The sequence below is a fragment of the Hemicordylus capensis genome, chromosome 2 (assembly GCF_027244095.1).
Source record: "Hemicordylus capensis ecotype Gifberg chromosome 2, rHemCap1.1.pri, whole genome shotgun sequence".
Classification (NCBI taxonomy): domain Eukaryota; kingdom Metazoa; phylum Chordata; class Lepidosauria; order Squamata; family Cordylidae; genus Hemicordylus; species Hemicordylus capensis.
In genome coordinates, this window is record NC_069658.1 from 228924911 (window position 1) to 228950058 (window position 25148).

The window sequence follows — 25148 nt, forward strand, 5'->3', positions numbered from 1 at the left end:
GTTAGGGATGTGCACAGAACCGGGTGGGGGAAGTTTGAAGGTGGGGCGGGGAGGGTGCACTCCCCCCCCCCCGCCGGCGCTCTGTTAGTAAAGGCTCCGTTGGGGCAGCAGCATACCTCCCTGCTGCCCCATCTCCTCTTTGCCCGGAAGTTCTAGGAAGTACCTGGTGCGTGTGTGTGCGCCTGCCCGATGTGCATGCAAGTGCATAAAAGGGCCTCCGGACAGGTTCATGCACATCCCTATCAACTGTTTTCCCCTTTCTGCTCCATATGCCTGCAACTCCCAGCTCACTTGTGAGATGCCTCTTTTCTTCTATCCGTCCTTCCTCAAAACTGACCTTTTGCATGAAATCTTTGGCACAACCCCCACGCTCCCAGATCCTCCTGTAACCAGGGGGCACTGCTATAATTGAACAAGGGGGACAAATTCCCTGTGCTCCTGTGGGAGCGGGTGGGGTTCACTGGCTGGATGACGACTTGCTCTTTGCTCTCTCCCTCATGCCTCTGTGAAGAAGGGGGGGCGGTCAGGGGCCCATCTTCGGCTCTTATCCCAGGGCCCACTCCAAGCTTGTAACACCCCTGCCTGTTAACTAAGCTTAAGAATGTGTACATGAAATAATCATTTTTTTGCACCTGCCTCCATTCTTTCCCCTTCCTCTGTCATCTCCGTTGTATTTATTTCTAGATTGTGAACCCTAGTTTGGTCTTGTTATTTAGAGCTTAAGGCTGATGAAAGGTCAGAGAAATATTGGAATGCTGCTGTTTCTAAAATCTGTTTTTCAGAACATTTTTGTGCTCTCAAAAGTAAATGTTTGATTCCCGTGCGTATTTTGAAAAGATTAAGCTACTACAAATGAACAAAAGAGATGATTGGATTTTCCCATCCTGACATTGGAGAGGGAGGGGAGGGGAGGGAGAGAGTCCTCCAAAACCCAGATAGAACAATGAATAATTTTATTTGTAAACAGTGGTGTAGCTGGAAATTCAGAAGTGCGGGCATTCTCCATGACAGCCCCCATAGCTACACCTATCCAGCAGCCACGCCCAATGGCCATACACACGTACTGTGGCAATAATTTGTGGGGTTCTGTTAAAATAAGTCAGGGTAGTTTCCTAATCCTCCAGAGCTTGAACCTTATGTGGTTGTTCACCCAGAGCAGCAGGATTGATTGATTGATTAAGTGTCATCAAGTCGGTGTCAACTCTTAGTGACCACATAAAGAGCTTGCATCTCAGATGGTCATTACTGGAATTGTACCCAATTTGGTTCAAAGGGGTTAGACAGTCCACAAATTAGCCATCTTGCACCTCAGACATTCATGCAACCACCATCTTGGATTGGGGTGGATGACATCATCACAAACTATGCCGCTGAGGTGTCCCTATGTGTCCCTACAGCTGAACCAAATTTGGTTCAGATTGTTTAAGCTGTTCACAAGTTAGCCCACTTGTGCCTCAGAAGTTTGATAATGACATCATCACAAACTATGCCATTGAGGTGTCCCTAATAGCTCTCAACAGCCAAAAAACAGCAGGGCCTCCAATGCCAGCAGGGAGGCTGCGCCACCCCAGCGGCCATTCTGAGCGATGACAACGGGTGTGTGTGTGTGTTGCAAAAAGGGGTGGAGCTACCATTGTGAAAATGGGTTCAAAGAACCCAGGATGCCCCCCCCCCAAGGGGCCGCTGCCTTCCCTACTTCAAAGGCACTTCATCAGTACTAAGAAGGCACCCCCAGCCTCCACTCTCCAGCTGGACGGGGCCGCCACCAGCACTGTCCACTGCCACCCCGGCAGGAGAGGAGACTGGCAGCCTAAGCCTGCCCACCACTTCCTGAACTGCGCAGCGCAGCGATACGCGAGTAAGCGGAAGGCTGAGAGAGTGCGAGAGAGCGCTGAGCAACTCTGTCTCTGAAGTTACTTAGGCAACAATCAAGCCGGTCCGCTGGTCAGCCAAAGGAGCAAACGGAGTGGGGAGGGGGGAGGAAGGGAGCACTGGTGGCATTGTCTCCAATCAGCAGCTGCAGCTCACACACACTCACTCCAGTGACTCCAGAGTGAGAACCAGACAGACTCCTCCTACCTGCTGCTGCAGCTGCTGCCTTAACTCTGTGACTCATGGTGTGTCTCTTAGCTGGCTGAAGGAGCCTGGCCGCAGCAGCAGTGGGGTGGGGTTGGCAGGGTGGCCATGCCGTAGGGTGGAGGGAGGGAGGGAGGAAGGAGCTCAGCTCACAGTTCAGTCCAGCTTTCCAATAATTCCCATTCCCCACTGCGGCAGCTTCTTCTGAATCGGAGTTTCCCAGCAGGAAGGCAGCTCAGTGAGTTGGACAGCTCCTCTCTGTCTTCTCCAGCCCAGGCTGACGTTTTCACTTTTCAGTGCTTTTTAGATTTTAACTTAGCAAGCAGGGGTGGAGCCACCATTGGGCCAACAGGTTCAAAGAACGCAGGCCACCGACCAATCAGGGGCCGCCTGACAAGGCCCCCGCATCTGACATCAGATGCGGGGAGACTAGTTTAGCTCCTGAGTGGGGGCCGCGCAGCCCCTTCGGGAGTTAAACAAAGGCTGGTGCTGTGTTCACAGCGCCAGCCAGGAGTGACTCTTCCCTGCAAAGGCAGGGAAGAGCCACTCCTAGTTAAGCACTGCGAACGCAGCACCAGCCTAAGTAGCTCCTGAAGGGGCCACGCAGCCCCTTGAGGAGTTAAAAGGCTGTTGCTGCTTTTGCAGTGCAGCCCAGGAGCGGCTCGTCCCTACAGAAGAGCCGCTCCTGGGCTGTGCAGGCAGCGCCAGCCTTCATTTAACTGCCGAAGGGGCCACACGTTCAGCCAGACCACACCCCCGCATCTGACATCAGAAGCAGGGGCGTGGCTAGCCCCAGTGTCTGACATCAGAAGCGGGGGTGGGGTCAGTGGGGCCACAGCATTGGCCACACACAGGCTGCCAGCGGTCCCGCTCTGCCACTGTTAGCAAGAAATGCTCTCTGATGATCCTGGCTGCAGTAGTAGATCATGTGACCGCACACAGCAGCCTGTCGTGAATCTGTTAGCTCAGCTAACCCAACAGGATTTTATAACCCCCTTCAGCACTCCCCCTGAGAGTAACCAGAAAGCAGCAGCAAATGAAGGAAAAACCAAATGAAGGAAAATAAAAGGCTCACAAAGCAATTAGTCAATGGATTAAGTCATAGGAACATAGGAAACTGCCATATACTGAGTCAGACCATTGGTCTGTCTAGCTTAGTATTGTCTTCACAGACTGGCAGTGGCTTCTCCAAGGTTGTAGGCAGGAATCTCTCTCAGCCCTATCTTGGAGAAGCCAGGGAGGGAACTTGAAAGCTTCTGCTCTTCCCAGAGCGGCTCCATCCCCTGAGAGGAATATCTTGCAGTGCTCACACATCAAGTCTCCCATTCAGATGCAACCAGGGCAGACCCTGCTTAGCTATGGGGACAAGTCATGCTTGCTACCACAAGACCAGCTAGGTACCCCCCCCCAACACTAACTGAGTAACAAGTGGAAGGAAAAAACAAAACAAGGAATGAAACAAGTGAAGAACACAGAACAAGGAATTAAAGGAACAGTGCAGGAAAGTACAGACAAGACAAACTGGGACACAGAAATGGTTGAAATTCAAGAGCACACTATCTGCAGCCAACGAAGTTGCAAACAGCATCAGAGCAAAGAGAGACTGTTGAATATATATGGCTCAAGAGAACCAGCAGCCAATCAGGCTTCCCTGACTCAGCACTTTGGCTTTCTTTCTTGGGATCTCCTACACCTGTGTGACTCCCACTGAGCCTGCCTCTTGAGACGTCATCTCAAGACAGGTGAAATCCCAGGCTCTTCCCCATCAGAGATCATGTCTGGCAGCTGTTGTGAATTCTCAGCTCCAGAGTCTGGTTTCTCTGCCAAATCCTGTGGCTGTGCCTCTAAGCCCTCACTAGCTGGTAAGTCCTCCTGCTCTGACTCTTCTGAGTCAGAAGTCTGAGCCATGACAGCCCAGCGTTCCACTCAGGGAGCACTTTGTAATGTAATCAATGTTTTATGATGCATTCTTCTTGGGAAAGAGTTTGACTGTGTCAGCTCAGCTGCTAACAGCTTAAATTGCGAGCCTCCAGCAGGGAACGAGCAAGCAGTTAATTATTTATTTCCGGATTGTGTCCCGGAGTTGGAGAACCTGTTTTAAGTTCAGCAGCAGCTTTGTTAGCTGAAACCACTGCTAGTGCTGGCTGCTGCATGGGTCAGGCTCCTGGGAGCATGCAGAGTACAGACTTCACCATGAATGATGCAGGGAGCAAAGCAAAGGGCCATGTGTCTTCACTGCACAGTGCCAGCACTATAGACTTTGGAGCAACAATAAGGCATGGATAGAATATCACCTGGTGCCCTACAGTGGTTTTTGGCTGTCTGTCCAACCATTAAAGCCCATGCCCTATTTCCAGTAGCTCCTCAGGCTCTTTCAAGGAAGGGCTGTTACACTTAATTAGCCAGCCTTACTAAGTGCTACTGTGCTCAAGTTCAACAATGCATTATTGTATTAAGAAAAAAATCATTTACCAAAGTTCTCTTTTTAGATCTAAGTATTTATTAAGGGCAAAAGGTGCTGCTTCTCCGTTGCTGCCCCGAGGCTTTGGAATGCGCTCCCTAGTGAAATAAGAGCCTCTCCATCTCTGACAACTTTTAAAAAGTCTTTAAAGACGCATCTGTTCACCCAGACTTTTAACTGATATTGTTTTCATTGTCTTAATGTTGTTTTTAGAATATTGTTTTAAAATTTTAAATGGTTGTGTTTTAAATTTCTTGGTTTTGTTTTTAATTAATGTTTTACTTTTGTTTTTATCTTGTTGTAAACCATCCAGAGACAGAAGTTTGGGGCGGTATAAAATATGTTAAATAAATAAATAAAATAAAAGTGCACATTTGGACTCTTGAGAGACAGAGGCGGGAAGAGTGAGATTTCATTGTGAAAATGTGAAATTTTATTGCATTTATTAGACATTGATTTAGAAAATTGCAAACTAGTTCAATATAAGTGCCTGGAATCAAGCACTTGACTTTTGCACTAATTCAATATAAATGCGTGGAATTATTCCACCCCCCCCCCCACATTTTAATGGAGATGTTCTCGCCGATGCTGTAAAAGCAGAAGGAGAAAGACATATTTTTCACTAGTACGATGTTCAGGAGTCCTTGGGCAGGTACTTCACATTAGAATCTGCTCTGACTATTTCCTCCTTTGGGGAGGGGGCGTGCGTTTAGCAACCATTCCGACCCCTGCTAACTTGGCAAAGAGGCACCTTTTAATGTGGTGATTCTCTTTATTTAGCAGGGGGAGAGACAGAGAGTAACTGGCCCTATCCACCCCCAGCACAGAACTTCCAGTGACTGTTGCTGGTGTCTGTCTTATGTTTCTTTTAGATTGTGAGCCCTTTGGGGACAGGGAGCCATTTTGTTTATATTATTTATTTGTTATTTCTCTGTGTGAACCGCCCTGAGCCATTTTTGGAAGGGCAGTATAGAAATTGAATGAATGAATAAATAAATAAATAAATAAGAGCCCCTACACGTGAACACTGGGCGGAGGGGGAGGTGGTCGGGCCACGTGCTCCCCTTCTTCATGGACTCACACCGTGGGCCTGCTCAGGGTGACCGCAATGGGGCATCGAGGGTATTGGAGGCTCATGGGGCGGCAGAGGGAGGACATGATTTCGGAACGAGACACAGACCTCCAGACCTCCGTCCTCCTCTGTCTTTCTCTCTCCCCCTCATCTGCCCCCTCCCCAAGGGCTCTCCTCAAAATCCCCACGCTGCAATGGCTTTTGCTTGGGGATTATGGGAGTTGTAGTCAACAACATCTGGGAATCCCTGTTAGAGGAAACACTGGCCAGGATATCAGGAATGATGCTTACAGAGCTGCCTCTCTGCCTACCTCCAAAGCAAATAGTAAGTTTATTTTTGTCGCAATGAACATTGACCCTTCCAAGGTCTTCCACCTATTTCCTCCTTTTATTTTTTCCTCCACTTCTCCCATGCAGAGCTGGAAGCTCCGATGCCATTTGAACCAAAATTTCTCAGCCAGACCACATTTGCCCCCCTGTCACTGCCAGACTTAGAGTGCATTTTGCCAGCTAGCTGATTCTTTCTCCTCCTTATCAGATCCGGGTTCTTGCTCCAGAATAGTCTGCAGGGAGTTTAAGCGACTTGGCTTTAAGTGGATTGGGAGCGATAAAAGTGAAGCAAGGCACTTCTGGCAGAAATGGATTTGCTGCTGAGATATTTCTTGCTCCGGGGGGCAGCTGCACTTCTTCTGGCAGCCTGCTCAGGTGAGTACCTCCAGGGAGCTAAATCCCCCAATTTACAAGGGGGTGGAGGCGGGGGGGGGGGAGAGCAGAATTTGCATCACGCCTTACACGGGGGTGTGCTGGGGTCTCCAGTGCATTTCCATGGCATGCAAAAAAAGGGAAGGCCCTTTCCTAAGCAGGGTCCACCCTGGTTTGCATTTGGATGGGTGACTACTTGTGAGCACTGTCTACTATAAGATCCCTTAGGGTGAATGAAGCTGCAGCTCAGTGGTGGAGCATCTGCTTGCATGCAGAAGGTCCCAGGGTTAGATCCTGGCAGTATCTCCAGTTGGGCCTGCCTGAATCCTTGGAGACAATGTTGCCTCTAGCAGAGATTTTCAGATGATCTTCACTACAACTCCCATCAAACCCAGCTGCAATGGCCTTTGGCTGGGGTTTATGGGAGTTGTAGTCAACAACATTTGGGAATCCCTGTTAAAAACACTTTTTGACAAAAGGCCGGCGGGAGGGGGAACCCTCAGACAACCCCCCCCGATGGTCTTGGAGAAGCCCCCCAGAGGGGGAAGGTGTTATATATATATTCACGAATCCCCCCCCTCAAGCCGAAATGAACCGTGGGGGGTTGAGGGGGGCAAAAACGAACTGGCTGGGTCTGGTTTGAAGCCAGTTCGGACTCGAACCGAACTGGGCCAGCCGGTTTTCTGCACACCCCTAGTGGAGCCTGGAGGACCCTCTGCATCCTGTCCCCCAAGCAGCTGCCACATGGAGGGTGTTTGTGGGCCAGACCAGGACTCAGAGGAACTTTCAGCATCAGGCTGCGAGGCTGCCTGTAGAGATGGCAGCGGCAAGGGGGGCAGGCACATACTCCCTGGCACCCGCCCTCCTGCCTGCCACCTGCTGTGGCCAGGCAGGTGCCCAGGCAGGTGCCCAGGCAGGTGATGGGGCAGGTGATGGGTGGGGTGCAGGGAACACTGCTTGGAGAGCCGCTGCCAATCAGTGTAGACAGTACTGAGCTAGATGAACCAATGCTCTGACTCAGCATAAGGCCGTCTCCTTATGCTTTTAAGGCAGATTTGGGTCCTCCCCATCCAGAGCAGAGCAAGTCGCTATGCCCTGCTCTGCGTATTTTGTAAGTGTTCTGGGGCAGGGACCACTTCATTTCCCTGCCCTGTGTCAAGTCATGCTTGCTACCACAAGGCCAGTTCTCCTCTCAGAGGGCATGAGAGAGGGCATGCCCTCACTTCTTGCTGGTGGGCTTCTCAGAGACATCTGGTTGGCCACTGTGTGAAACAGGATGCTGGACCTGATAGGCTTTGGGCCTGATCCGGCAGGGCTGTGCTTATGTTCTTATGTTTACTCAGCAGTAAACATACTTCTGAGGAGCCCAGTGCCTCTGGGCTTCTCGGAGGCCTCTGGTGGGTAACTGTGTGAAACCGGATGCTGGACTGGAAGGGCCTTGGGCTTGATCCAGCATGGCTGTTCTTATGTTCTGAAGTAAGACTAATTTGGTGTAATGTAATTCACTGCCTAGATTCTACTTTGGGAAAGGATTACAGCCTTCTCCCAGATCCAGGATTGCTGAAATCAGCTCTGTAATTTCTGATTCCCCAAATGCATTTTCTCTTCGTAACCATAGCAATCCCAGTATTTCCTCAATAATAATTTTAATTTATAATTTTAATTATAATTCAAGAAATGTATTATAAGTGAAGAAATACCTCGCACATGGTAGGGATGCAGTGAAGGCCTTGGAAAGGATATTTAGATGCCGTAATGTGTCTACAACTATAAAGATTAGAATCGTTTGGACAATGGTTTTCCTTGTGACACTCTATGGATGCGAAAGCTGGACTTTGAAGAAGCAAGATGGGGGGGAAATGATGCTTTTGAACTTTGGTGCTGGAGAACACTTCTGCAGATACTATGGAAAGCCAGGAAAACAAACAAATTGATTATAGAACAAATCAATCCAGAATTTTCACTTGAAGCACAAATAACCAGGCTCAAACTATCATAATTTGGACACATTATGTGAAAACCCAGCTCCCTCGGGAAGTCCATAATGCTGGGGAAAGTTGAAGGAAAGTGAAGCAGAGGACGACCAGCAGCAAGGTGGGTGGACTCGATTACGACAGCAACGAATGCACCACTGAGAAAGCTTAAAGGCCAAGTTGAAGACAGATCATCTGGAGAGAATCCATCTACGTGGTCACTAAGAGTCGACACCAACTTGACGGCACTTAATCAATCATCAATCAGTCAAGTATAATTTATTTTACACATTATCATACAAGCAATTTTTAAAAATTAAGAAGGCAAAATAGAAGTAATGTTGAAAATAATGGAAAGCAAAGGATCAGATTGCAAGGTTAATGTTTAAGCTTTCTGTTACTATGCAAATGAAGTCCGTTGGACCTTTGCTCTGACAATCTCTGTCTCCATCCAGCTCTGCTATCCGGCACACTCTTAACTTGTCTTGCTGTACTGGAGATCAAGCATTGTTTAACCATAGGGGAAAGGGGGTCATTGACAGTGCATTCAATACAATGAATACAGTTAATATAATGAATATTTCCCAAGCTTTCTCAGCTTCCTAAATTTGGGGGTTTTTAATATCTGGTTTATTTTTAAAATTAAAAACCCGATTTTGGGATTTTAATCACTGTAATTGTTTAATTGTTGTTTTAAAATGTTTTTAAATTGTTAATTGTTATATTGCTTTTTAATTTGTTTTAGCTCTTTACTGTTTTAGTGGTTTGTTTTAATTGTAAACCACCCTGAGCCATTTTGGAAGGGCAGAATACAAATAAAATAGATAGATAGATAGATAGATACCGCTCTTCAATAAAAGTTCCCAAAGTGGTTTACATAGATATCGGGGTGAAGCAACCATTGTGTGAATTGGTTCAAAGAACCTGGGCCACTGCCCCTCAGGGTTCGTGCCTTCCATCCCAGCCACGCCCCCTGTGTCTGATGCCAGATGTGGGGGCCATGGTTTAGCTCACAAACAGGGCAGGGTGAGCCACGTGGCCCTGTTTGGGAGCTAAATCCAGCCAGCGCCACATTCGCAGCATGGCCAGGAGCGAGCTAAACCACTCCCCCTGCGCCTGATGTCAGACACAGGGGGAGTGGCTAACCATCACAGGGGGTGGGGCTAGGGGGCCGTGGCAGTGGGCTGAACCCAGACCATCGCTGGTCTCCTTCCGCCACTGATAGATAGATATTAAAAAAATAAAAATAAAATAAAATGGATCCCTGTCCCCAAAGGGCTCTCAATCTCCTGGTCTCCCTCCGCCACTGATAGATAGACAGATATAAATAAATAAAATGGATCCCTGTCCCCAAAGGGCTCTCAATCTCCTGGTCTCCCTCCGCCACTGATAGATATCTATCTATCTAGATATAAATAAATAAAATGGATCCCTGTCCTCAAAGGGCTCGCAATCTCCTGGTCTCCCTCCGCCACTGATAGCTAGATAGATATAAATCAGGCTTCCTCAAACTGCGGCCCTCCAGATGTTGCTGAACTACAACTCCCAGCATCCCGAACCACAATTTATTGTGGCTGGGTATGCTGGGAGTTGTAGTTCAGCAACATCTGGAGGGCCGCAGTTTGGGGACGCCTGATATAAATAAATAAAATGGATCCCTGTCCCCAAAGGGCTCTCAATCTCCTGGTCTCCCTCCGCCACAGATAGATAGATATAAATAAATAAAATGGATCACTGTCCCCAAAGGGCTCGCAATCTCCTGGTCTCCTGTTCTCCCTCCACCATAGATATATAGATATAAATAAATAAAATAAAATGGATCCCTGTCCCCAAAGGGCTCACAATCTAAAGAACCCGAAAACCAAAAGATAAATACCAGCAACCGCCACTGGAGGGAAGCTGTGCAGGGGATGGAGAGGGCCTCTTGCTAAATAAAGAGAACCACCACTTTTTAAAAAGAGCCTCATTGCTTAGCTAGCAGTGGGGTGAGGCACCTTTAACCCTATGCCAGCTTACAAAACTGGCAACCCAGAAGCCTGCAGAGAAGGGGCAATTACAACTGAAAGCACAAAGAGGAAAGAAGTAGACTTGAGGGACCAGGTTCCCTCATCAAGTTACATATACACATTACAGGGAAGAAGAGGTCCCCATTAGCAGGGCAATGGCCAGACTGCAGCAGGGTAAAAGCTTTGCTTTGTAGTACTGAATTGACCTGAACCCAAATCAATTTTATATTAATATTAATATCAATCTTAAATCCAGAGTCCTGGTCCTTTTGAGTAAATGCAGGTATAACCTGTATACACATCAGATAAATAAATAAATAAATATCTGCTTTTTAAGGGGGTTATCTTCAATTCAGAATCTTCTTCCATTTGGGGTTAATACGGTAAAGGATCCTAGTGTTTGTGACTGATTTGGGGCCATCCAAAGCATGACTTCAGCTTTCTCCTTTTGCTGGTTTGGTTATGCAATGGTCTGTGTGCAGGCAACAATGTGTGGGAAGGTAGCCACTGCCACTAGAGTGTCCTGAACGTTAGTGCTACCCCAGCTTGCAGAGGAAAAGGACTAGGAATGAAAGACCAAGGGGAAAGTGTCTGTTCATAGTGCTTGGATTCTAAATGAACCTAAAGCAGAAGCTGGACCCTGTGCATGGACTGTTCCATTTGCTAAGCAGAGTCTGCCCTGGTTTACATTTGAATGGGAGACTACATGTGTGAGCATGGTAAGATATTCCCCTTAGGGGATAGGGCCATTCTAGGAAGAGTATCTGCATGAGGTCCCAGGTTCCTTCCATGGCATCTCCATGATAGGGCTGAGTGAGATCCCTGCCTGCAGCCTCGGAGAAGCCGCTGCCAGTCTGGGTAGACAATACTGAGCTAGATGGACCCATAGTCTGACTCGGTAGAAGGCAGCTTCCTACGTTCCTATGTCCTGTCCATGACTGTCTGATCTCTGTCGAATATACTGATGGTTCTGGTCCATATTGCATTGGAGGATCAGGGCCTTTAGAAGCACTGAGCTGATGACACCAGCAGCCCAGAATCGCTGAGTATCCTGGAAGAACATCTGTATCATTGGTAGGAGAAGAGAGACTCCAATGGTTGGTGTCTGTCATTTGTGTTAGTAGTACCACTGACTGACTGAGTGATTGATTATATTTGTGTACCACCCCAAAACCATGTCTCTGGGTGGTTTGCAACAAATACAACATCATTAAAACATCAGTTAAAACATTAAAACAGTTTAAAATTCACAACTTTAAAAATCTAGTTAAAACCTTGGGTAAACAAATGCATTGTAAGAGTGTTGCTGAAAACTGTCAGAGATGAGGAGGCTCTTAGGAACATAGCAACATAGGAAACTGCCATATACTGAGTCAGACCATTAGTCTATCTAGCTCAGTATCGTCTTCACAGACTGGCAGCAGCATCTCCAAGGTTGCAGGCATGAATCTCTCTCAGCCCTATTTTGGAGAAGCCAGGGAGGGAACTTGAAACCTTCAGCTCTTCCCAGAGTGGCTTCATCCCCTGAGGGGAATATCTTGCAGTGCTCACACATCAAGTCTCCCATTCATATGCAACCAGGGCAGACCCTGCTTAGCTACGGGGACAAGTCATGCTTGCTACCAGAAGACCAGCTCTCCTCTCTCTTATTTTGGCAGGAGGCATTTTTGAAAGCCAAGGCCTGTCTCAGAGCCACCATATAAGCTAGTAAACTTCCCCAGATGATCTCAATCAGCATCAGGGTTCATAGGAAGGAGGCATTCTCTCGAAAGGACCTAAGCGGTTTAGGGCTTTATAGGTTATGACCTGCACTTTGTATATCTTCAGCTCAGACCCTCCAATTCTGACCCCCCCTTCTTCTTTCCAGGCACCTCCTCACATTCTCTGACCTATTACTACACCGGGGTGTCGGAGCGCAGCCAGGGCCTGCCCCAGTTTGTTGCCGTGATCTACGTGGACGACCAGCCCGTGGCTCACTATGACAGTGACATGAGGACGCTTCTGCCTCTGGTTCCCTGGATGGAGGCGTTTCAGAAGGAGGAAGCGGAACCCTGGGGCTGGCAGACTGATTCCGTGCAGAGTGCGGAGCTGGTGTCCGGTGTTGCTATGAATGCCTTGCGGAATCACTACAACCACAGTGAGGGTGAGTGAGTGGAGGGTGAGAAGGGCACGGATTTCCCAATACTACTGCCTCCTGGCATGAGGGACTCCAAAGGATAGCAAGGGGGAGTGGGCCGTGGGGTAGCTGCCAGGTTCAATGGCCTGCTGCTCTATAGCCACACCCACATGGCCAGGCACCTACTTAGTGCAGCCCCCATCGCCACACCCATCCAGTGGCATAGCAAGGCCGCCAACAGCCCTAGTTCAGCCTGCCGGCGTGGCCCCCACCGCCCAGGCACGCCCCCTGCATCTGAAGTCAGACATAAGGGCTTAGTGAAAGGTGGAAGTGGGGCTGTGTGGTCCCGTTCACAAACATCCGGTGCAGGGGCCCATGTGGAAAGAGGGCCGTGCAGCCTTTTTCTCAAGGGGCTTCAGCGGCCAGGACCAGGTTTCCAGTGTGGCCCGAAGCGCCTTTCCTTGCTTGGAAAGGCAGAGAGATATGTTCCCAGCCAAGTTGGGAACCCAGCACTGGCTGAAGCTTTTCACAAATGGAGCGTCTCATGAACTTTTGCCAGTGCTGGGTTCCCAGACTGGCCAGGAACGCATCACTCTGCCTTTCCAAGCAGGAAAAGGCGCTACGGGCCACACTGGAAGGCCAGCGCTGACCGCCGAAGCAGTTTGTGAATGGGGCTGCGTGGCCGCATTTCCACATTTTGCCACACCCCTGCATCTGATATCAGATGCAGGGGTGTGGCTGGGGCACCAGGAGCGGCCCCTGGGATGTGGCGGCCTGGGTTCTTCGGACCCGTCCAGTCAGAGGTCGCTCCGCCCCTGCATCCATCCCACAGCCACACCCAATGGCTACACACCCCACCTAGACAGATGCAGTGATATGGGGTGTGTGTGTGTTTCAGTTAAAAGAAGTCAAGGATAGTCTCCTAATCCCACAGACCTTGAACCTCACGTGGTTGTTCACCCAGAAGAGCAGTCTGGATTATCAACCACAGAAGATGCAATATATTCTTCTAATAGAGGACAGGAAGAATGGTAAAACAATCAATTGTAGTCCGATATTCAATCATATTAAATATATATTTTATTTATTTATTTATTTATATACCGCCCTTCCAAAATGGCCCGGGGCGGTTTACAATTAAAACAAGCCACTAAAACAATGAAAAGCTATATATATTGAAATAGCAAGAGCAGCAGCATATTATTTCCGGTTAGAAAACAACTGGCTAATTATTGGGGGGAGGGAGATAATTGCTTGCTCAACCGAGCAATAGACAAAGGAAGAAAGGCTCATGGAGGTAGGAGCAGGCTCTATGCCCATTAAAGGTGGTTAAGCACCCATTTAGGGTGCAAAGCCGGTAAGGGTGGTGACAGCCTGGGTCACGTGAGACCCAGGGTCGCCACCCTCTGCCCCTTGTTCATGGCTGCCGGCAGGTGAGCGATGGAGAATACCTACCTGCTCGCCCTCCCACCCTCCTCGCCACTAGGGGAGTGAGAACTGGCTCAAAATCGAGCCAGCTTGGCTCGAAGATCAACCTTGAACCAAACCAGGTCCAGTTTGGTCCAAGGTTGAGTCGAACCGGCTCAGGCCCAGTTCGAAGACCTTACCGTGGAGTTAAAGGGGTTTTTTAAAATTACAGGAGCGGTGGCTGCAGGGGGTAGTGGCTCCCCCCCAACCCCTGGTGGCCTCCCTTAAAGTGTCCAGGGACAAACCAGCCCCAAATTGGGCCCGAGCCAGCCCTGAACACTCGGAAGGAGACCGGCAGGGGTTGAGGGAGCCGCCACTTTCTCCCCGGCCGCTGCGGCCACTGTGAGTGCATTAAAAAAAAACCTTTTGACGCCGCAGGGCTTCGAAGTGGGCCCAAGCTGGTTTGAATGCGAACTGAGTCTGGGGCCCGGTTCTGGGGGTTTGGTACCCAGCTGTTCTGGTCTGATTAAAATCTGGTTCGGATTTGAACCGAACCGGGAGAATCTGTTTTATGTACGCCGCTGCTGCTGTCTCCTCCAACCGCCACTGTTGTGGAAAGTGGAGCTGGCGGTGGCGAGGAGGGCGAGGAAGCAGGGCGAGTGTTTCCCATCGCCTGCCCGTCCTGCTGCAAAGTGGCAGGGAGTGGCGATGAGAAGAGCAGGCATGCGTCCCCTGCTGTCAGCCCACCCTCCCGCCTGCTGTGTCCAGGAGGGCACCCGTGGGCCACGGGGGTGGTGGAGGGTGACAGGCGTTGATGGACACCTGGGTAGGTTTCGCCTGGGATGCCCCTGAGCCTTGGGCTGGCCCTGGTCAGGAGCTGCTGTAGAAAAGGCAGGATGAGCAGCAAGAAAGACAAAACCACTCCCCTCTCTGTCAGTGGCTTTGTGTCCATGCTGGGACCCTGGAGAGGGGGAAAGTACCAAGACTGTGTCCTTGTGCGCCCCTGCTGCACGACACCACTGGTAGCAAATTATCCTCCCAAAATATGCCCCCCCTCGCCCGCCACATCCACCAGATTGCAGATTTACAGCAAAGTGTTAGCCAATACAATCAAAGTATATTGTGGTCCTATAGCCTGGGTTATTTTAAAAGGCCTCTGTGGTTTAGAGAAGCCTCATTCGCTTACTCAGTGCACTCCGACCAAGCAGCAGAATCTAATGCGGCCAGTGTGTTGCCATGGGAGCATCACAGGTGTAGAATGCATGCAAGGTAGAAACACGATCAGTGGTGTCGTGCTGCAGGGATGGGCAGGGATGCAGTCCCGGTACTCCCCCCTCCCACTCCAGGGTCTCTGTAGGGGCACAAAGCCCTTGGCTTTCTAGATGGAAATAATGTGATGCTCTTGCTATTCCAAGTCACCTTAAGTGGCACAGCGGGGAAGTGCTTGACTAACAAGCAGAAGGTGGCTGGTTTGAATCCTCGCTGGTACTATATCCGGCAGCAGCGATATCGGAAGATGCTTGAAGGGCATCATCTCACACTGCGTGGGAGGAGGCAATGGTCAACCCCTCCTGTATTCTACCAAAAGAAAACCACAGGGCTCTGTGGGCACCAGGAGTCGAAATTGACGACAGCACACTTTACCTTTAGCTTGCTATTCCAACCATTTATTACCATTCTCGCTGTCTTAGAGACACAGGATGCTGCCTTTTACTGATTCAGACCCTTGGTCCCTCTGTCTCAGTATTGTCTACCTTGACTGGCAGCCGTCTTCAAAGCTGCAGGCAGGAGTTTTTCCCAGCTCTACCTGGAGATGCTGCCAGGGATTGAACCTGGAGCTTTCAGCATGCAAGTCCTATAGTTTTAGGACATCCTAAAATGAATGATAGGGAATGCCCACTGAAATGCACTGGTTCCTTCCAAATGGCCATAGGAATGCATGGAATGAATGCTTGGCCATTTGGAAATTCTATGCATTCCTTTGGCCATTTGGATGGAACGAGTGTATTTCAGTGGGCATTCCCTGCCATTTATTCTAGTACATTTCCTAGAGTCCACATGCTTCTTGACTTCTTGTAACAGAACCCCACAAATTACTGCATCTTTCTAAGTGAGGGGTGTGGCCATTAGGATGGGTGTGACCATGGGGTGTGGCTGTCAGGGTGTGTGTGGCTATGGGGGCTCTCATGAAGAGTACCTGCACTTCTGAATTCATGACTACATCCCTGAATGCTATGCTATTATTATGTTAGGACTTCCCACAGTAGACGTTTTAGTCTATGTGCCATAGGATTACCTAGATGTGCTTGACTGTGTAAACAGGAGGGCTTTTCTCCTCAGCCAACCAATCCTGTAAAAGGAGCTTTGCACCCTGCTAGTTCAGTTTTTCAGAGCTCCCATCGTGAGATGGAAAGGCTCTAAGATGGTCTTGGCAGAGAAAGGTAGCATGGATTTTTGTAGTTAGAAAAAGCATCACAAGTCTTTTTACTTGGCAGTCATCTTTCCACATTTCACATCTTTCAAGAATTCATTTGCTGGACTCTGATCTCTTATTTGAATTGCAACTCCCTGGAAAGTGCTAACCTCCAAGAATAAGTTATCTGCATGCCTTGGAGGTAAAATATTTTTTTTTATAAACTAGTGGAAATTCTGGTTGTTTGAGTGACACTTACTGTAGCCATCTGACATCCAGAACAGCCATGTAGCTTGGAAATTTATTAATTACCTTAATTGAATTAATTAGTTTACCTCTGTAAGTATTTAATGAATAAGAAAATCCCTGCTCCCCTAATAGTTATTTGCCACCCCCTTTGCTCCCCCAAACTATTTGCTTTATAAACTAGTGGAATTTTATAATTATTATAATTATAAACTAGTTATAATTTGTTTTTTCATAGAATAAAGTTTTTATAAACTAGAGGAAATTTTGGTTGTTTGAGTGACACATACTGGAGTCATCTGGCATCCAGAACAGTCACATAGGTAGAAAATGTATTAATCACCTTAATAGCATTAATTAGCTTACATTGTATTTAATGTATAGCAAAATTCCGGCTCCCCTAATAATGTTATTTGCACACCCTTGCAAGCTTTGAAAGGGAGGTGAGGCGGAGAGATGCTCCTCACAAAGCTTGCAAAGGTCAGATCAGTCCCTAAGAGCTGCTCTGATGGTGAGGACGGACGGCACCTTGCTGTCTGGTTGACACCCCTATAATCGGCTGCCTGAGGCACCGGCTTTGCCTTGCCTCATGAGAGGGCTGCCCCGGCCAACTGTGATGCCTCCCTGACCCCCACCTTGTGTCTCTCTCTCTTCAGGGCTTCACACACTGCAGTTATTCTTCTACTGTGAATTGAGTGAGGATGGGCATAGAAAGGGTTATCGACGGGATGCTTACGATGGGAGGGAGATCGACCCGGAGACCCTCACCTGGAAGGAAGCCAATGCTACAGCCCCAGTGATTGAAGGGCAGCCAGACTATGGGGACATCTGTGTTTTGTGGCTGCCCAAGTTCCTGCCCTATGGAAAGGAAGCTCTTCTGAGGAAAGGTGAGGGTGGGAAACTGTGTGTGTGGGGGGGAGTAAAGGCAGCCAGTGAGAGTGGTGCGGGCGGCAAGAGGTATCTTCAACAGACTTAACAAGTGATATCACCAGCTCCTGAATGCTGTGGGGAGCAGCAGCTCCCCACCCGACCCCACCTGCAGCACTCAGCACCGGCCTCATGTAAAGCACTCACTTGGCACTACATGCATCCCTTGGGCCATTTGGCGAATGCGTGGCGGTCAGGTGAGTGCTGTAGGTGGGGCTGCTGCCGCCATGTAGAATGCCGAGTGAGGCGCTGATGCTCCCCACAGTGTTCAGGTGCTGGTGATATCGTTGCTTAATCCTGTTGGAAGTACCTCTCACAGTCCCCCCCCCCGTCCTGCACTGCCCTCACTGGCCACCAGGGGGTTGGTGATGGTGGTAGGTAATTCTGCTCTCCTGATTGACCTATTCCTGCAGCTGGATGAGCAAAGAGAATTGTGATGCTAATTTGGTACATTCCCAGCAGTGCAAAACCTCCTTGGAGGAGGGATGCACTGAATGGTGGCAGAAATACCTGGACGATGGGAAGGAGGATCTGTTGAGAAATGGGGGAGAGTGATTGTTGTGGGCAGGGTGGAGGTTTTCTGCATATCCTACTGTCAATACACTTTGGTCAGGAGGCAGAAGATGAGGACTGCACCATTTCAGACTGCAGAGGGGAGGGGCAGTCTTTGGCCATTGTGTTTGAGAATGATTGAAGCTGTAGTCCACATCAGCAGACCGAAGATTGGGAGCTCCTGTCTATTTGTTTATATATTTACTTATTTTAAATATTTATAGTGGGGGGGGGGAAGTGGCAGGAGGGGTAAGTGCAACCCCCCCTGCCCTTAAAGGGAGGCACACACCCTCACCACCGGACTGCCGGACTGGCTCAATTTCGAACCGGTTTGGAGGCCTCTATAATGGCCTCTGGACCGGTCTGTGCACATCCCTAGTGTAAGAATGTAATACTGTACGTAATACTGTACCCTGCTCCTCAAAGGGCTAGTACACATCCTGCACCCCAAAATGCAGAGTCTTCTTGGCTCATTGCACCTCTGCCCCCCCAAAACGACTCTTCTTATAGGCTGCACTCCCTCTCTTGAACATGAATTTTTTGAACATGCCTCAGCTTTCATTTCCAAAAAGGCATGGTCTCAGACTGCATTTCCAAATTAACAGCAGCATCTTTTTGTTTCTGAATCGTTAGAGGTTTGCCCTCTTAAAAAAGAGAGGAGAACTGTGGTAAGAAGCATGACTTGTCTCCTTAGCTAAGCAGGGTCCTCCCTGGTTGCATTTGAATGGGAGACTACATGTGAGCACTGTAAAATATTCGCCTTAGGCCAGGGCTGCTCAACTTTGGCCCTCCTGCAGATGTTGGCCTACAACTCCCATAATCCCTGGCTATTGGCCACTGTGCCAGGGGATTATGGGAGTTGTAGTCCATAAAACAGCTGGGGGGCCTAAGTTGAGCAAGTCTGCCTTAGGGGATGGAGCCACTCTGGGAAGAGCATCTAGGTTCCAAGTTCCCTCCCTGGCATCTCCAAGATAGGGCTGAGAGAGACTCCTGCCTGCAACCTTGGAGAAGCCGCTGCCAGTCTGTGTAGACAATATTGAGCTAGATGGACCAATGGTCTGACTCAGTATATGGCAGCTTCCTATGTTCCCCCATAATTGAATGGGAATTCTCTCCCATCATAACCTCAAGCCAGCAGGTTACAGCTCAAACCAGGATTTGCTGGTCATCTGCGAGTGCTGGTCATTTGACACCACAAATGAGCAGCCTGTGTGGCCCAAGTTAAGGCTGGGCATGACACCTCAGCTGGGGGAAGCACCAAAGCCAAATGTCACCTTGGGCACCAAAAACCCATGGGCCGGCCCTGATTTGAGCATTGGGGTTGGATGGATGCTTACAAGGAGTATCTTCTTGCAGTTAAAGAACAGCATCCAGCCTGTCCTTCAGTAGCAATTATGGGTATGCTAGCTGGCTAGAGTTCGAGCCATTCGCCTCGAAGGGGTTCAGGTCGAACCGGGCCTGGCCCAGTTCGAGCTGGCTCAAAACTCACTGGTAAAGGGAATCTGGTAAGGATTCCCCTTTACTAGTAAAGGCAGGGGGGGACCAGGGGCTTTGTCAAACATAGTTGGGACAGGAGGGGAGTCAATGTTTACCTTAAAAGTGCCTCTGCCATCAGCTACGGTGGCCACAGGGGGCTGTGGCAGTTCTCCCCCACACCCACTGGAGCAGGCAGGCCCAGTTCGGGCCTCTGCGCATGCATGGAGGTCAATAAAATGGTCATGCAATTGTGACACACAGATGGCCTCCGCTCATGCATGGAGGCCGATTGACCTCCATGCACACGCAGTGGCCCGAACCAGGCCTGCCTGCTCCAGCGCGAGTGGGGTGAGGAACTGCCTCAGCCACTCCCACCCACCCACCCCTGCGTCCAACACAGTCACCTTTAAGGTACACTTTGACTCTCCTCCCACCCCAACAATATTTAACAAAGCCCCCTGGTCTCCTCCTTCCCCTTGACCACTGCAGCTTCGAGCCCACCTGAACAAGGCCTGGTTTGAGTGTGCACAAAACTGGGCACCTGGTTTGACTCCAGTCCTGTTTGATTTGAGCCGAAATTGGTTTTCTGGTCTTGTGCACATCCTTAAGAACAATCTTATCTACTCTAACATGGACCAATGTTGCCGTTTCCACAGAACCCCCATTAGTGAAGGTGACGCACAAAGCTGTCAACAGAAGCTCAGAAATCCTCCTCTGCTGGGCCTTTGGCTTCTACCCCAGGCAGATCCACATCACTTGGAAGAAGGATGGGGAGTTCTGGGAGCAGGACAACTTCCAAAGGAACATTGTCCCCAATTCAGATGGGACCTATCATGCCTGGCTCAGCGCTGAGATTGACCCCAAGGAGAGGAACCACTACCAGTGCCAAGTGGAACACAGTGGCTTACCGGAGCCTCTGGATGTGTCCTGGGATGAATCTGGTGAGAAATTGCAGGAGAGGGAGTGCTGACTCGTTTAAGAGGAGGGTTGCAGATGGTAGGAAGTGCATTTCCACCCAGGGCAGAGAAGGTCTTGTTCTCTACTGCTCTTGAAGGCAGGACTAGAAACAATGCACTTAAATGGCAAGAAAGCAGATTTAGGCTAGAAATTAGGAAGAATTAATTCACTGAGCCATTTTCTAACTAGGCCAGAAGTGGGCCGCTTGGCCCTCCAGCTGTTGTTGAACTACAACTCCCTTAACCCCCAGTGGCTGGGGATGATGGGACTTGTGGTTCAACAGTTGCAGTACCTGCTACCACCTCATTGCTGTTTATAATGGCAGAATGTGAATTGCCTAACTCACCCTTCACATGCAACCCTATAATTTCTAGGGATGTGCACGAATCAAATTTTGCAATTCAATTTAAATAGAATCAAATTGAATTGGTTCGAAACAGGGTCAATTCAAATTGATTTGATTTGAATTTGAATCAATTCAACCCTGTTTTGACACTCTTTTTAACCAATCAGGGTGCCTGAATGGTTTTTAAAAGGTGCCCAAACAGTTTTCGAATCGATTTGGATCCGAGTCAGGTTGATTCGATTCGAATCGAATTACCCTTTTTAAAGGTGATTCAATTCAAATTTGAATCACTTAGATTCAAGTTGAGTTGATTTGGATTAGAATCAATTCACACACCCCTAATAATTTCTCAACTAATAGCTGTTAAACAGTGGAAGAGTCTGCTCCACTGAAGGATTCAGACAGGGCTGCATGGCCATCTGTCAGCAGATTCCTGCATTGAGTAAGGAGTTGGACTAGAAGACGTCTAAGCTCTTTTCCAACACTAAAATTCTATGAGAGAGTCAATAAATGATGGGAGTTGTAGTCCAACAACATCTGAGGACCCAAGGTTGGGAACCCCTGGTTTAGATAGCCACCCATGTCAGGAGGCCAGATAACCCTGGATCCTACTTAAGTTCTAAGGGGGAGGCACCCAGATGTTGTCTTAACTTTGCAGTCTTCTGCTTGTGTTCCTTCAGGATGATATCCCACTGGTGTGTGAGAAGAGATTAGTAGGAATCCACCAAAGACTTGCTGCAAATCATTTCACACGCTTCAAGACAAACTTGAAGAGTTTGTCTATGTCAATGAATGAATGAAGAAATAAACAAACTTGTCACTTGGTTGCATATTTTGTATTGGGGTGGTGGGATTTTCTGGTAGTTTGGAGATGACTTTCTGAAGTGTTGGTTTTCATAAAAACTGCACCAAACTAGCTAAAGCCATAATCTTTGATAGCTATTTAACGAATATGACAATATGACCAATATTTATATACCGCTTTTCAACAGAAAAATGTAAACTGCTTTCCAAAGCAGTTTACAAAGACACAAACAAATAAATAAAAAGGCTCCCTGTCACCAAAGGGCTCACAAAAAAGAAACAGATGATAGACACCAGCAACAGCCACTGGAGGAAAGCTATGCTGGGGATGGAGAGGGCCTGTTGCTCTCCCCCACTAAATAAAGAGAATCACCACTTTGAAAAGGTGCCTCTTTGCTCAGTAAGGGTTGTGCTTGCGCTTAATTTCACATATGCCACAGTAATGGCATATGTGATGTAATGGCCTTCAGGAGAGCCTTAAAAGACCCATCTCTTCAGCCTGGTTTTTAATGGTATTTAGTTTTAATTTTAATGGATTTTAATCTGGTTTACATGTTTCGTGATTTTAATTGTTTTATTGAGTGCTTTTGATTTTAATGTAAACCACCCTGAGCCATTTTAGAAGGGTGGGATATAAATTGAATGAATGAATGGAATAAATGAATACTTTACATTACAGATGATACATCACATCATCTGTACTGTATCTGCTGCTATGATTTCCCCACCTCCTTTGCCACTCTCTCAACCCGCAACCTGAAATTCAGACTAAGCTGCCTCCTTGGCTGACTGACTCTTCATATTATGCACGTGATGGAACATAATGTTTGCACAGCTGTTCAAACATAAATAATTCATGCACGGAATTGCACAACAGTCAAGCCATTATATAATGGTTTTGCTGTCATGCAACTCTGCACAATTTTTACGCTTGCACAACTGCAGAAATGTTACCCCAGCGTTCCCCCAGTGTGTGAGAGGATGCTGTGGAGTATGTCAGCCAGAGGTGCACCTTGATAATTTTGGAGCCTGGATCCAAAGGCCTTTGGCGCCAGCTCCCTACCCCCTGCAAGTTAAGCATCAACCCTTTATATATATACACACACACACACACACACACAAAACATGCAGTATTTTTAACACGTGGGTTCTTGAGGGCCCAAACAGCAACTAAACTCACAAGAATGTAAGCATATACAACAGGTATATATCAGAGGAGCTCTTACCCCTGCACTTCAGGGCCAAAATCTAGGGTCTCCATAGCCCCTGGAGGCCTCCAAATCCTTTTTTAGTCTGTCCCAGGTGGTGTGGTTGTGTTATAATGTGTTAAGAATACTGTGTGGGTGGGTGGCGGGGGGCCTCTAAAGGTCTTTAGGTCCAGGCTCCAAAATTACCTAGGTGCACCTCTGGATATATTTATGCAAATATGCATTAGCAGAAATATTTCAACACACAATTTAATGTATCCCTGTCCCACATATTTCTTTCCCCACTTAGCCCCGCCCCCCCGCCTCTAAAACAGAGATCATGCTCGGCAGCTGGCACAGATCACACATCACCGGGACCACATCACTGGGACAGACGAAAGAGGATTTGGGGGCCCCCAGGGGGTGTGGAGGCCCTAGACTTCGGCCCGGAAGTCCAGGGGTCAGAGCGCCTCTGATGTCAGCCCTTGATTTTAATAGTGTTCAGTCATGACTCACTAGTCTGAATGTTGCCCATAGTTTACATGAAATAAACTAAATCTGGTTGTTGGCTCCCTTCTTTGGGTACCTTTGATGGAGCTGATGTGATGTCATAGAATTCTCAAAAGCATTTAAACTGCACTGGGTAAGTCAGGAACAGGAAGCTGAGCTTATGTGTGGGAAGTGAAGAATTACTCTTGTTGAGAGAAAACCATCACATAAAGAGGCAATTCTCATGAGAGGCGGGCAGGGGAGGGGAAGAGAGGGTAAACCTTCCTTTCCCCACAGACTATTAAGGGGGAGGTGGTGGGAGCACACTCTGCAATCCTGTTCCATGAAGCTCCCTGTAGCACAGAGTAGCGCGGAGGGATCCAGAGGTGGAAGTTGCTGTTTTGGCCGCCAGACATCCCACAATGCAGTGCGTGGCACATGCATTACATTGGAGGATTCCCCTATCAGATGGGTGCTTTATGCGCCCGTCTCTGTCTCTCCTTGGGCTGAACTCAGCCCAAGGAGACACATGATACCCGGCAGCTGGGTTGAGGGTGCAAGCGCACTTTAACATCGGGTAACAGCCGGATTTATTTAGAGGGTTAGGAGGCCAGGGAGTCGAGGGATCCACAAGGATCCCGCCACTTCTCACAACCAGCCTAACCCAGGCTGGGTTAGGCTGGTTGTGAGAACAGCCTCAAGATCTAGGGATGGGAATAAGGTCAGGAGGAGAGCTGGTCTTGGGGTAGCAAGCATGACTTGTCCCCTTAGCTCAGAAGGTCCACCCTGGTTGCATATGAATGGGAGACTTGATGTGTGAGCACTGCAAGATATTCTCCTCAGGGGGATGGAGCTGCCCTGGGAAGAGCAGCTATGTTCCAAGTTCCCTCCCTGGCATCATCTCCAACATAGGGCTGGGAGAGATTCCTGCCTGCAACACTGGAGAAGCCACTGCCAGTCTGTGAAGATAATGCTGAGCTAGATAGACCAATGCCAGGAAATCTAGGACCAACAAATGGAAGTACTTTTTCACACAACGTATAATCAACTTGTGGAATTCTCTGCTGTGAGATGTGGTGACAGCTAACAATCTGGATGGCTTTAAGAGGGGTTTGGATAACTTCATGGAGGAGACGTCTATCATCGGCTACTAGTCGGAGGGCTACAGGATGCCTCTGAGTACCAGTTGTGGGGGAGTAACAGCAGGAGAGAGGGCATGCCCTCAACTCCTGCCTGTGGCTTCCAGCGGCATCTGGTGGGCCACTGTGCAAAACAGGATGCTGGACTAGATGGGCCTTGGGCCTGATCCAGCAGGGCTGTTCTTATGTTCTTAATGGTCTGACTCAATATATGGCAGCTTCCTATGTATGTCTCAGGTTTAAACCCATCAGCTGCAGTTAAATGATGCTCGGTAGCAGGTTGCAGGTCTGGGAAGTCTTCCAGTCTGGAACCCTGAAAAAAGACAGCCAGTTGAAGGAGACAATGTTGGACTCATGGCCGTGTTCTTCATGGCAAGGCCTGGGGGCCACTGGTGACTTCCATCCAACCTAAGTGTGGCCCCTGACTAATTGCCTATGAGGCCCGTATGAAGCTTTGGATGAAGCTGAATGCTCTGCACAGCCCCTCTGGCACCATGCAGAGGTGACCAGTCTCACCACGCAGTGCTGCACTTTGCCCAGAGCTGACAGCAGGTGGGGTCCTTTTAGGGAAACAGAGTCCTCTGCATCACCCTGGGAGGAGGCCTGCTCAGAGTGCTGAGAAGCTTAGCCCTTCCCAACGCTGTGTTCCAAGAGCTCTTCTATTATTCAATATAATATATCACAGGGTTTGGTACCTCATCTGAGATTCGGTTCTCTTTGTAGAGAAATTTAATGCAGATTGCTCTGTGTAGATAGCAAGTGCATTAAGCTGGTTATTACTATCAATTCTCTTACTTTT

The 25148-nt window shown here is 48.6% G+C and overlaps 1 protein-coding gene across 1 annotated transcript; it reads left to right on the plus strand.

Annotated features, from left to right (window-relative positions):
* Positions 1–3809: 3809 nt before the first annotated feature.
* On the plus strand, positions 3810–21554 carry LOC128341653 (DLA class I histocompatibility antigen, A9/A9 alpha chain-like). The gene is made up of 6 exons (XM_053288045.1): positions 3810–3938; positions 6148–6314; positions 12158–12433; positions 17129–17359; positions 20084–20368; positions 21411–21554. The coding sequence occupies exons 2-6, from the start codon at positions 6248–6250 to the stop codon at positions 21413–21415; spliced, it is 864 nt and encodes a 287-aa protein (XP_053144020.1). The 5' UTR covers positions 3810–3938; positions 6148–6247; the 3' UTR covers positions 21416–21554.
* The last annotated feature ends 3594 nt before the right edge of the window (positions 21555–25148 follow it).